The following is a 12,267-nucleotide window of genomic DNA, read 5'->3' on the forward strand; positions in this document are numbered from 1 at the left end:
CTATGATCAAAGATAATCTGTTTTAATTAAAGGATAATTTCAACTTTTATCTAATCTGCTATATGTCTCGGTTCCTTTTCTGTGCATACACTACTGGTCAAAAATTTTAGAACTATTTTTTATTCCATTTTTTTATTAAAGATTATGCAGTTTAATTTCACATTGCACACTGAAATGAAAGCATAGTAAAATAAGCAATTTGAGTTTAAAAAGAAATCATGGACCCTGACTCCAGCACAAACAGCCCCAGACAACCACACTTCCTTGTCGATGTTTGACAGTTGATGCCACACGATGTGGAACCATCCTTTCGCCTACCTGACGGCATACAAAGATCCTGTATGATGAACTGAAGATTTCAAAATATGAGTCATCAGTCCATAAAACTTTTTTTTAGTCTTCAGTGGTCCGATGGCAGTGTTTCATGGCCCAGACAAGCCTCTTTGTCTTATTCTGATGTCTTAGCAATGGCTTTCTTGCTGCAACCTGTCAAACCCGTGGTTCAAAGTCTTCTCTACACAGCTGAAACTGAAACTTGCTTACCTGCTTACTTACTCTGAACCAGAACTTGGAGCTATACTATATAAATAATACTTAATTTATTGTATTCATTCTAAATTTGGGTTAAGTTTCACCATTTACATAAGCATTTCCATTTGTTATGTTTAGCTTAATTTTTTACCTGCAGTAACAAACACTTTCCCTAGCCTTGTCTAATCAGTCTAAATCAAAACTAACGAACCCAATAAACAGATTTCTTTTTTTTATTTTGAGAACCTTTTGATTATAATTTTGAAAATCAGATGAAAATAAACAACATAATTTCTTTAGTAAATTACATCACTGCATTTACTAATGCTGTTGGGGCACACAGTAAAAATGACTCCCCCAGTGGCGGTACTGGTGTTGAAGTGGTAGCATTGTTAGTGTTACTCACGTAAGTGGTTCTGTTCTCGATGGTGTCACAGAATGCCCCGAGGCCAGCAGGTTCCAGCAGCTGGTCGATGCCATAGGCCACGCCATTCTGGAAGTTCAGGTAGCGGTCCACTATCTTGGCCTCATTTTCATTTATTACTACTGAACCCTAAAAACAGACACACATTTTAAAAAAATACAACTACTAAGCAATAACAGAGTAGACTAAAATGGAAACCATTCAGTAGAGACAACAGAGTGATGTTATGATCATTTTGTTGGTGGTGTAAAAACAAACAGCAGGAGTTTTGTGAATATTCACAATACACTATATAACCAAAAGTATTCGCTCGGGTTTAATATGATCTCAACCCACCCTGTGCAGCTATAACAGCTTCAACTCTTCTGGGAATGCTTTCCACAAGGTTTAAGAGCATGTGTTTATAGGAATTTTTGACCATTCTTCCAGAAGTGGATTAGTGAGGTCAGACACTGATGTTGGACAAGAAATCCTAGCTCGCAGTTTCCAGTTTAATTCATCCCAAAGGTGTTCTGTCAAGCTAAGGTCAGGACTCTGTGGAGGCCAGTCAAGTTCTTCCACACCAAACTTGCCATCCATGTCTTTATGGCTCTTGCATGTTGACTGGTGTGCAGTCATCTTGGAACAGGAAGGAGCGTTCCCCAAATTGTTACCACAAAGTTGGGAGCATGAAATTGTTCAAAATGTTTAGATATGCTGAAGCATTACGAGTTCCCTTCACCGGAACAAAGGGGCTGAGCCCAACTTCTGAAAAACAACCCCACATCATAAACCACATCCACCAAACTTGGCACAGTGCAGTGCCAAACCCAGACTCCTTTATTGGAGCGCCAGACGGAGAGGTGCGATTCAGTTACTCCCTTTATTGTCAACCAGAACTTGGGGCTATACGCAATTCGTCACTTCTAGAGTCCAGTGGTGGTGTACTTTACACTACTACATCCACACTTTGCATTGCACTCATTGATGTAAGACTTGAATGCAGCTGCTTGGCTATAGAAACCCATTCTGTAATGTTCTGATCTAAACTGAAGGTCACATTCAGAGGTCTGTAGCAACTGACTCTACAGAAAGTTGGGGGCTTCTGTGCACTATGTGCCTCAGCATCAGGTACAAAGCTGGAATTCACTGAGCTCCTGAATTCACAAATCTTTGTAGAAGCAGTCTGCATGCCTATGTGCTTGATTTTATACACCTGTGGTCCTCTTGCTAGCCATCTCTCGTTCACTGTAAGAAACCTCGGAGTGTTCTTGGATAGCTCTTTTAAATCAGAGAAACAGGTCTCCACTGTGGTAAAAAAAAAATAGCTTTTACCAGTTGCGTCAGATATCTAAAGCAAAGCCGTTCCTTCCTTTAAGGAAAAACGTATCCACGCATTCATCACATCCAGACTGGACTACTACGACTCCCTCTACTTGGGCCTCCAACACTCTTCTCTTTACTGGCTTCAGTTAGTTCAAAATGCAGCTGCGCGTCTCTTAACATGTACTAGAATCTATGATCACATCACTCCAATTTTAGCTCCCTGTTAAATTTCCTATAGATTTTAAAATTCTTTTGTTTACTTTTAAATTCTAAATAATTTAGCGTCCAGCTATCTTTCCAAACTCCTCCATTTGTACAATCCAAATAGAGCACTAAGATCTTCAAATCAGATGCTCCTAACATGATCTAGGTCTCGACTGAAGTCCAGAGGTGACCGGGCCTTTGCAACCGTAGCGCCTAGACTCTGGAATAACCTCCCTGCTCATATTCATACCTCCGAGTCTATCCAGTCTTTTAAATCTTGTCTTAAAACCTATTTTTTTTACTTAGATTCTAACTAGTTGGCTATTATCTGGCTTGTGTTGTCACCGATTGTTTCCTGCCCTGTTTTTTCTTGTTGTTTTGTTTTAATTGTCTCATGCTTTTACTCTGTCTGACTCTGAAGCACTATGGTCAACTTTGTTGTTTCTAATATGTGCTATAGAAATAAATTTTGATTTGATTTGATGACAGTGAGCAGAACACTTGAATTCAATTATTTGAATGGGTGAGGTAATACTTTTGCAGACATCTCGTGTTTACAGACCTGTAAAATCACTGCATGATCAATCAGTTGATAAAAGTAATTCACTCACGGGTCTGTTTATAACATGTGCCAACCACACAGTAACTAGGCCCTTGTAGTACCTACTTATGACAGACATTAAAATTATCTGTGGGCTAAGCTTTGACTTTCCTGTCTGTGTAAAATGGTAACATGTTCTTATATAGCACTTTTCTATTTTATCTGAGCACTGAAAGTGTTTTATAAAATATATCTTATTCACCCTTTCACACATGCATTCATTCAATCCTTTTCTAGCTAACATTCACGCACATTCATACTCTGATGAATGCATTTTGCCCAAGGATACCTTGGCACGCAAACTGGATCAGAAAGGGAGCAAACGACCAACTTTCCAAATGGTAGATGACCTGCACTACCTCCTCAGCTATAGCCACCCCCACATTAGTTCTTGCAACCAATTGCATTCTTCATTGATGCATGAATTGAGTGAACCACCAATAAGAGTCATATCAGAGTTTTTGAGGTTTCCACATTCAGAGACAAAGTTTTGAAAAGAGTAAGGTTTTCTAGGCAGGAGTTCCTCCATGAGAACTCTGACGCTCATTAGTCAGTACTTGTAGGAACCCGCTGGGGGTGGACTTGCTTTGGGGTAGAGGCAGAGCATGTACGGTCATCCAGCCAGTGGCGATGCACAGACTAGGCCCAAGGCCACAGAGCACACACACTGTCATGGGTAAGACCCAAGCAGGGGCACATGGAGCACCTCAGGTGGATAACCTCAGCAGACCCGCTTGCATGCCATGAGGTCATAAAGACTGAGTGTTGCAGAGAAGGTGCTCCCCCTGTAGCCAACAATGTCTAGATGCTGAGCCACACCACCAAGGCACATTTTTAGTCAGTTATAGGAAACAAATCCCAGGAGAGGTCCTAGGTTTGATCAGCCAACCTGTGGGAACAGTGCTTTCACCATGTAGCAACACTAGTTAATATAGCAACAATTAACTGCCAGGAGTGGAAGAAGTAATGGCCACTCATTTGGTTTATGTGTGTGTGTTTCCTCACCACCAGGCTCTGGTCACAGCTGAACTTGATGGTGGATCCATGCATCGTGCGGAAGGATGAAAATTTAGTCGGCAGTCCAACATTTGTCACCTACACACACACACACACACACAGGCATAATGCTTCAAAGGAAAAGGTTTAGAAAAACTTTAATATTGTCAATGATTCTGATTAAATATGTGCTTAAACATCTTTTGATACAAACCCTAAAAGCAGATCAAGAGAATGTTATTACTTTATTAATGCAATTCATTCATTTTCTTGGCTTAGCCAATTCAGGGCTCATGTTCACATCCACATCTACAGAGATTTTCTTCATGTCTTTAAGACATTTCTGCAGTTTAACTAAATGGTGTGTGTTATCTGGCTTCATGGATAGATAAAGTTGTGTGTCATCTGCACAGCAGTGAAAATGTATGCTATGCCTTCTAATGATACTGCCTAAGGGAAGCATGTATAATGTAAACAGAATTGGTCCTAACACTGAACCCTCAGCTTTTGAAGAAGAATCTCCATTTACATGAACAAACTGGAGTCTATTAGACAGATAAAATTCAAACTACTGCAGCGCAGTAACTGTAATACCTACAGCGTGCTCTAATCTTTCTAATAGAATATTATGGTCAACAGTATCGAACGCTAGCAGGACAAGCACAGAGATGAGCTGCCTCTCCCTGAGCCTGGTTCTAGAGGACGTTTCTTCCAGTTAAATGGGAGTTTTCCTTCCCACTATCGCCAAAGTGCTTACAAAGGGGGTCGTATGGTTTTTGGGGTTTTCTATGTTGTATTATTGTAGGGGTCTACCTAGAGCTGGGCGATAGAACGATAACAATATGTATTGCAAAATAACTTTTCCTCGATAGAAAAGTTAAACTATTGCGATAGGCCTCGTCTCTCTTGTCCTCTTTAAAAAAAAAAAAGAACAACAGCCGATCCAAATTAAGTAGCGCAGAGCCAAACCAATCACATCCACAGCGCCACGTCACGTGACTTGTTACGTACAGCACAAGTGCCAAGCCGCACATGTGTATTTGTTTTGGGAAGCAGCCAGCCGCCATGCCGCCCGGGTAATGGAGGAAATGAGTGTGCCGACTAGAGAAAAATCAACCAAGCGTGACCGAAGGTTACCGAAGAGAAAACAGATGATGGTTCCAATGCCGGAGAGATTGTCGAACGGAAGAGCCATAGAAGTTCTGTAGTGTGAAGGTATTTCGGCTATTTCAAGTCTGACAAAAAACAGAGCAGCGCGCACTATAAATGTGCCGAAAGCAAGTCTGGAAATACAATGAAGCGGTGAATGCGCAATCTCTGACTGGAAGCGCTAATTCGTCATTCGGCTTTTGTCAGACTAAAGTAACTGTTAAAACTGTTTGAAAAGCTAAGCTATACAACAAGGAGAGATTGAGAATTTCCTTTTAGTTCTCAGTTTATTTGATATTGACAAAAGTTAGTCAGTTTTGTCTGTTCTTCTGTAAAACAAACTAAGATTTATTTTTAGAATTAATATTTTGTTTCTAAGTGGAATTGACAATTTAGTCTGTTTTGTTTGTTCTATTTTGAAACTTAAACGCTTTAGCGGCTGCCTTTTGTGTAGTTTGCAATATTTGCCTTTATTTATCTGAAAAAGTCTCATGTTCCTTAAGTACATCTACCCTGTTGAACTTATTATGGGAAATAAATATTTAAATCAAAACAAGCTGCTGATTATTTCACATTTTACTTGTGAGCAACGGCACATTTAAATCTTACAAATATAGTTATTTGGCTTATGTCGTGATAGATATCGTTATCGCCAGAAATGAAAAAAACATATCGTGATATGAAAAAATCTTATATCGCCCAGCTCTAGGTCTACCTTACAATATAAAAGCGCCTTGAGGCGGCAGTTGTGATTTGGCATTGTATAAATAATATTGAATTGGATTATAACCCTACACATCTCTTTTTGCCATTCGTAATCGGCTCTATCCAAAAGAACACTTCGTTATTCATCCAGTCATTCTCCTCCTACCTTTGAGTTGCGAATGATGTGAGCCTTTAAGGTGGCAGCCAGCCGGTCCCGGTGTAAAGGGTGGATGAGCCAGAGCTGCCTTTCAGGTGGCAAGGACTCCATGGCCTTGTTTGTGGGCCAAAACACGGTGAATGGTTGGTGGACAGCCATATTGAGTGTAGGGAGGAGGCCTGCAATCTGCAAAAAGTGATAAAAGCACTTAACAGTGAGTCTTGCACATTGATTTTTTTTTTGACATTTTAGAAACACTTGAAATTAATTTTACTAGATACAAATGTTATGATAAATGTTAGAACAAATCGAACTTAACTTAATCTTTTCCTTTATGAAAGCCATATCTGCTGTGTAATCTGTTGTACAGTGATACTGGGCTGCACAGCGGAGGTCTATCATGAGTAATTCTGTCTCTAATCAACAAAGTTTTCTGTTTGACAGTCTTTGATTTCAATAAAAATGTTATGGTACAAAATATGAATATTTACAAAAATACCTGTGAAATATGAAATGCTTTTTAAAAAATGATTCGTCGACCCACCTTCAGGCCTTTTTCCACACACTAAAATTGGAAACAGTGTTTGAACAAGAATATCTCAACAACTATTAACGATAAAGCCTGAAATTTTCAATGGTCTATCATTGTTCTTGATAAAATTTTAGCTCTTCATTCTTGATGATGATGATGATAAAAACAGCAGCCTTTATCTTTAATAAGTTTTGAAATATTCATGTTCATACATTGCCTCAAATTTCAATGGGCCAAAAAAGACACTTTTAGGTCTTTTTTGGCCCATTGAATTATAGCACCACTGGTTAACAATGATGAGGATGTTTGTATCCTCGACAGGGAGGAATGCTGGTTTGAGCGGGGAGTCAAGGAGGCCATTTAAAGGGGAAAGATCATCTCTGAATCGAGGACAGGGCCTAAGGGTACATCTTTCACCATCTTACAACGCTGTGATTGCAACCATTCTCCAACTCTCTGTAAAATGGTACTCATGGTTATTGAGCAGTGGCCGCTAATCAATATTCATGACAATTTGCATATTAACGACAATGAAACTGACCTCACAGCCCATTGTTCATCAGTGGTGCTAGTGTCAGTCATTATGGAAATGTGCTGTTTATAAGGTGGAGGAGACCTGCAGTAAGCTGACGCTGTAAATCTCACTTGGTTGAGTGACAAAATGTTTCTCCCACTGAAAACGCTACGTCCAGATAAACAGAATCAACCTTTTTGCGATAGAGTCTAAAGGTACCTCTACCCATGTATTTTCCTGTTATGGCAAAAGAGTCTCATCTCAAGGACAAAGATGTTCAAGAGGAGCTGCCAAGCAGGAAGACAAGAAGACCACAAAGAAGGTTCATGGAGTGAAGGAGGACATACAGAGGGTTGGTGTGACGGAGGAAGATTGTAGGGATAGGATGAGATGTTGGCAAATCACTGTGGTGATTGCAAAGCCAAAGGAAGAAGAACGTCAAGAAACTAACCATGACCACAAAAACATGAACATATGTGATTGCATCAGCAGGTCATAGCATTAAGCACATTGCTGACAATATTAACAGTGATAGGACGATTTCGAGGTTCTAATCTTGGAGTCGATCAATAGGAAGAACACTCCCTCCACTTTCACAAGCATTAAGATCGTAGAACATTTATGGCAAAGTGATGTTTCAATCTATCATGTAATTTCAAGTCAAGTGGCTTTATTGTTATTCCAGCCATGTGCAGTGGTACAGTATACAGTGAAACGAGACAACGTTCCTCCAAGACCATGGTGCTATGGTCTTGGAGGCAGTGCAACACCAGACAGAACAGAACAGAACGATACAGACTCAAGACAGTGCAGACACAACAATGCCACAGAAAAGTGCAACAATGACAGTAGGTTGTGCAAAAGACTGAGCATTGTGCAAAAAGTACATATGAGATAAGGTAATCTCTGTGTGGAAGTTTCACAAAATTCTGACAAATAATCTCGTCGCAGAAGGTCGTCTACAGTTCAGTTGAGTTCAGTTCAGGCTTATTTATATAGCATCAGTCATAACAACAGCTGCCTCGAGGCTCTTTACACTGTGAGGTAAAGATTACAGTGTTACTGTGGTGGATAAATGGACACATGGATGGCTTTTCATGCCATAAGCTCAGTCCTTTGGCTAGATGAGCTAAAAACTACAGAATCAGATTGTTAATCCAGGTGTTAAGCATTTGAATACAATTCAGTATGATGTAGGAAAAATATTTAAGACTCTTTGTCATAAAATAGTCAACTATCAACAAAGAACAATCTGCACAGGATCTGTTTTTGAGTGTGAAGTCATTCTGTTTAGTTTTTGTCTCCTTATAGCCTGGGGTTAAACTGGGCAGGAGCCTACTGCAGAGCGTTACCAGCTCACACTGTGACACTTAAACACAGGATAAACATAAAATGCCTTCCCCTTTTTTTTTTACTTTGCTGCAGCAAGAACAAAAGCACTGGTATCTATGCAGTCTCTGAACTGAACTTCTGCATGTGGCTATTTCCCTATTTCAGTCTTGTTAACATAAATACTTTCTATATACTAACTATATGCAAGCTTTTGTGACATATACAATTCCTACTGTGAAAAACACAGCAGTCAAGGTCAGAAGGAAGCCATTTTGTACTTTCATGATAAATATAATTTTTCCCATAGTGTGGCCCCCTGGTGGTCCCTGAAGGTACTGTAGGTGGTTGTTTAAAATGTTTACTGAAAAATATATTTAGAAGAATGTAAATTTTAATAGCTGCACATTTTTTAAACTTTAACTCCTTGCAGAAAGCCTTTTCTGCTGTCCAGCACTCATTACATCAGCTTAAACTTGTTCTCAACGCAGACAAAACAAAGCTCATGTTGTTTTCTAAATCAAGGAGACGAGCCCAAACAATCCCATCAGTAACCACTCTTGAAGGTAATAAAATAGAGTTGGTTCACACCTATAAATATCTGGGAATCTTAATTGATGACTCGCTTACCTTCAAACCACATGTAGAGAATCTTGTGAAAAACCTGAAGTTAAAACTGAGATTTTATTTTCAAAATAAGTTGTGTTTCTCTTTTAATACAAAGAAGCGGCTTGTTGCTGCAACATTCCTGCCTGTGCTGGATTATGGTGATATTCTATATATGAATGCTTCTGCTCAATGTCTTCGAATGGTTGATTCTGTGTATCATGCTTCTCTGAGGTTCATCACTAACTGTAAATTTCAGACTCACCACTGTGAGTTATACTCTCAGGTAGGATGGCCTGCTTTGGTAAGTCGGAGGAACTCTCATTTATACAGTTTTATATATAAGGCGATACTTGGGTTGCTGCCTTCTTATATATCTTCCCTGCTTGTAATGAAACATGCTGGTCGGTATTCTCTTCGTCCGCATGGTTACTTGTTGCTTTCTGTTCCATTTGCCCGAACTGAACTTGGTAAAAGAGCTTTTGTCCATTTAGCACCCTCGGCCTGGAACAAACTGCAGAAGGAATGGAAAATGACTGAATTCATTTCATTAAGTGATTTTAAATCTAAACTACGAATCCTTGAGGCCAAGTCCATAACATGCAACTGTTTCAATTAGATTGATTGTCATTTTAACTGACTTTTTATTTTATTTGAATTTTATTGAATTTTATTTTTATTTTATTTGTATTCTTTCACTTATTGTTGCATGTGTGTTGTTGCTGCCTGTGTTTGAGTAATTTCTGTAACTGTGAGACATCTGCTGCTGCCTATCTTGGCCAGGTCTCCCTTGAAAAAGAGGTTTTTAATCTCAATGGGATCTTCCTGGTTAAATAAAGGTTAATAAATAAATAAATAAACTTTAATGTTAATATGATATAACTTAACTAGACTTTTGATTTGGTATTCATGAAATATTTATTATAAAAAGAAAAATAAACTGGAATACTGCCAGTGCTACCCCTAGATTTCAAACTCCTACGTCCCCTTGTTTTTGAGTTATCGTATTCATAAACTTGCCAGGCAGCGTGGTACCCTGACCCATCAGTCTTTTAAACCTGAAGGGTAAAAATTACTTTGTTATTAACCTTTTGTTATTTACTTTTTAAATTGAACTCATCTCATATCTCACCATTAGCTGACAGAACTTAATGCAGTGCATTCAGGTCTACATACACGGTGTAAAGTATAATACTCTCTTTAACGACAGTTATTTTATTTTTTAGGGGCATCCTATCCTGTTAATGATTTCAGTCTCTGGTGTGAAACATCAGTCACTTTTCCAAAGTGAATGTGAGTGTCATATGCTGTGGGAGTGTCTGGTCGGGCATGGTCCAGGTTCCTGTCATCCGTCCTTTGGGGTGGAGTTGGCCAGCTCATCACCTGTTTTCAATCTCCGGGGCTCCACCTAGAGGGTTTTTAAGCCAGCACTGCCTGCCACTCCTCGCCAGTTTGTCCTGCTACCATCTGTGGTAAACTTGGCCTCCTCTGTGCTCAGACTCTGTATACCTGGATCATGGTTTAATGTGTTTTCTGTCTCCTGCATTCTTCAGATTCATCACCCGTCGCACTCACCAGTAGTGCTGGTTCCGTCTCCATCCTGTTTTTCCGTCTGCTCGGAACCCAAGGACCACATACACAACTTCTCCTCAGCCTGCCCTTCAGTCCATACTCTCCACCTCTTTGGAATCTGGACCGGACTCTCCCCACTCTCGATCCTCTCTGGAATGCTCCCATGGCAGCCTTTCCCCCCGCTTAATAACCAGGGTCTCCAAGTAAGCCCAAGACTATCCACTGGCACTCCATACCGCTGTCCCTTACTCGTTTGTCACTCAGTAACACCCTTCTCCTGTGTTTACAGAAAGTTCCCGTTCGAGTTCTCCCTGTGCTCTACGCCTGTTTCCCCGCCCACGGATTTCCCTTAGTTTCTGCGAATGGTTTCTGTTAAACCCAGTTCTGTTCACGTTTTTGTTCCTTCTAATAAATTATACATAGTTCGAGCAATTGAGTCTGCTTTTGAGTCCACCGCATCCTTGTTTGTGACAGTGAGAGTATTTTTTCCCTGCTGGATCCCTTTTCCAGGTTCCAAAGCACAGATAACTCAAAACATTGTTAAGTGGTTTGAGTTCCCGCTGTTAATTTTAACGTTGTGTAAAAACATCAGCCTATACGCAGTTTCAGAAGGCTGCCTCTCATCTGGCTGACACATTTATTGTAAAGCCCTGTTCCTGAAAGTCTCACATATATCTGAGCTCCCATCTTCAAGAGTAAAGAGAAGCCAAAACCAACATTATGTCTTCTAAATTCAACATTCATGTGTCATAAACAGCTGTATGAGGCACAAAACTGGCAGTAGATAAAGCAGAAGTCACAAATGGCAGCCTCCGGGGTTCAAGGGCCACATTATGAAACCAGGAGCATATTTTCATTTCAAAAGCCTAAAAAAGAACTGATTTTTCCATTTGCTAATTTCAAAGTTGCCTATTTTCTTGCTATGATGCAAAGTATCGAGAATCCATCACGGCTAAAGTGAAGCAGTGACCCACATGTAGTAATGTTAACCCCAGTTATTGGCCATGACCAAAAATGCATTTCAAACACATTCATCAATTAGAAAATTTTAAGATAAATCTGCTGGCGTTTTTTTTTTTTGTTGTTGTATAAAAAGATAAAAAGATACATGGATTTAAAAAAGCTGCCAGCACCACTGAGATAACTTGCAGCGACTGACATGGATGTTCCACTTTTGGTGATAACCGTCAGTGCACTACAGTAACAACCGTGAGTTATTGTGATCGGGAGCACCTTGTTATTATTATGTTATGCAGGTTTGTAGATTTTATGGGACTCTGGGGGGATGTGGAAGGACGCTTCTCCATCTGATTAGGTGTGGAAACTCCCCGTGTCTGCAGGAAAGGCCGCTAACATTGAAACACGTACCTGGAGAGGGTGAAGCAGTGTGTGTGTCCATGAAGGAGTTTTACTATATCTTGATTAATTTACTGTAAATCTAAGGTCTGTACAGACTTCTCCCAGTCTGTTTTATAAATATATATTTGGGGTTGTTAATGGTTTTAGTACCATGGTGAAAATAATGATTTATAGGCCCAGCTGAAGAGCTTTTTTCTGTGACATGCTGGTACATAATTATATGTGGGATACTTGTAATTATTGTATTCGTGTTGCTAAAACACCAAAAAAATTAAAATAAATA

At 39.7% G+C, this 12,267-nt stretch overlaps 1 protein-coding gene across 2 annotated transcripts in view; it reads right to left on the bottom strand.

Annotated features, from left to right (window-relative positions):
- The window catches only part of stab1 (stabilin 1), a 182,097-nt gene that overhangs the window by 78,927 nt on the left and 90,903 nt on the right, over positions 1-12,267 (bottom strand). For both annotated transcript variants that reach the window (XM_080891129.1, XM_080891128.1), the window contains 3 exons: positions 6,082-6,258; positions 4,071-4,160; positions 938-1,084 (listed from right to left, as the gene is read on the bottom strand). In XM_080891129.1, coding sequence (XP_080747255.1) covers positions 938-1,084; positions 4,071-4,160; positions 6,082-6,258 — 414 coding nt within the window. The remainder of the gene's footprint in view (positions 1-937; positions 1,085-4,070; positions 4,161-6,081; positions 6,259-12,267) is intronic.

The sequence above is a fragment of the Rhamphochromis sp. 'chilingali' genome, assembly GCF_963969265.1.
Source record: "Rhamphochromis sp. 'chilingali' genome assembly, chromosome: 9".
Lineage (NCBI taxonomy): Eukaryota > Metazoa > Chordata > Actinopteri > Cichliformes > Cichlidae > Rhamphochromis > Rhamphochromis sp. 'chilingali'.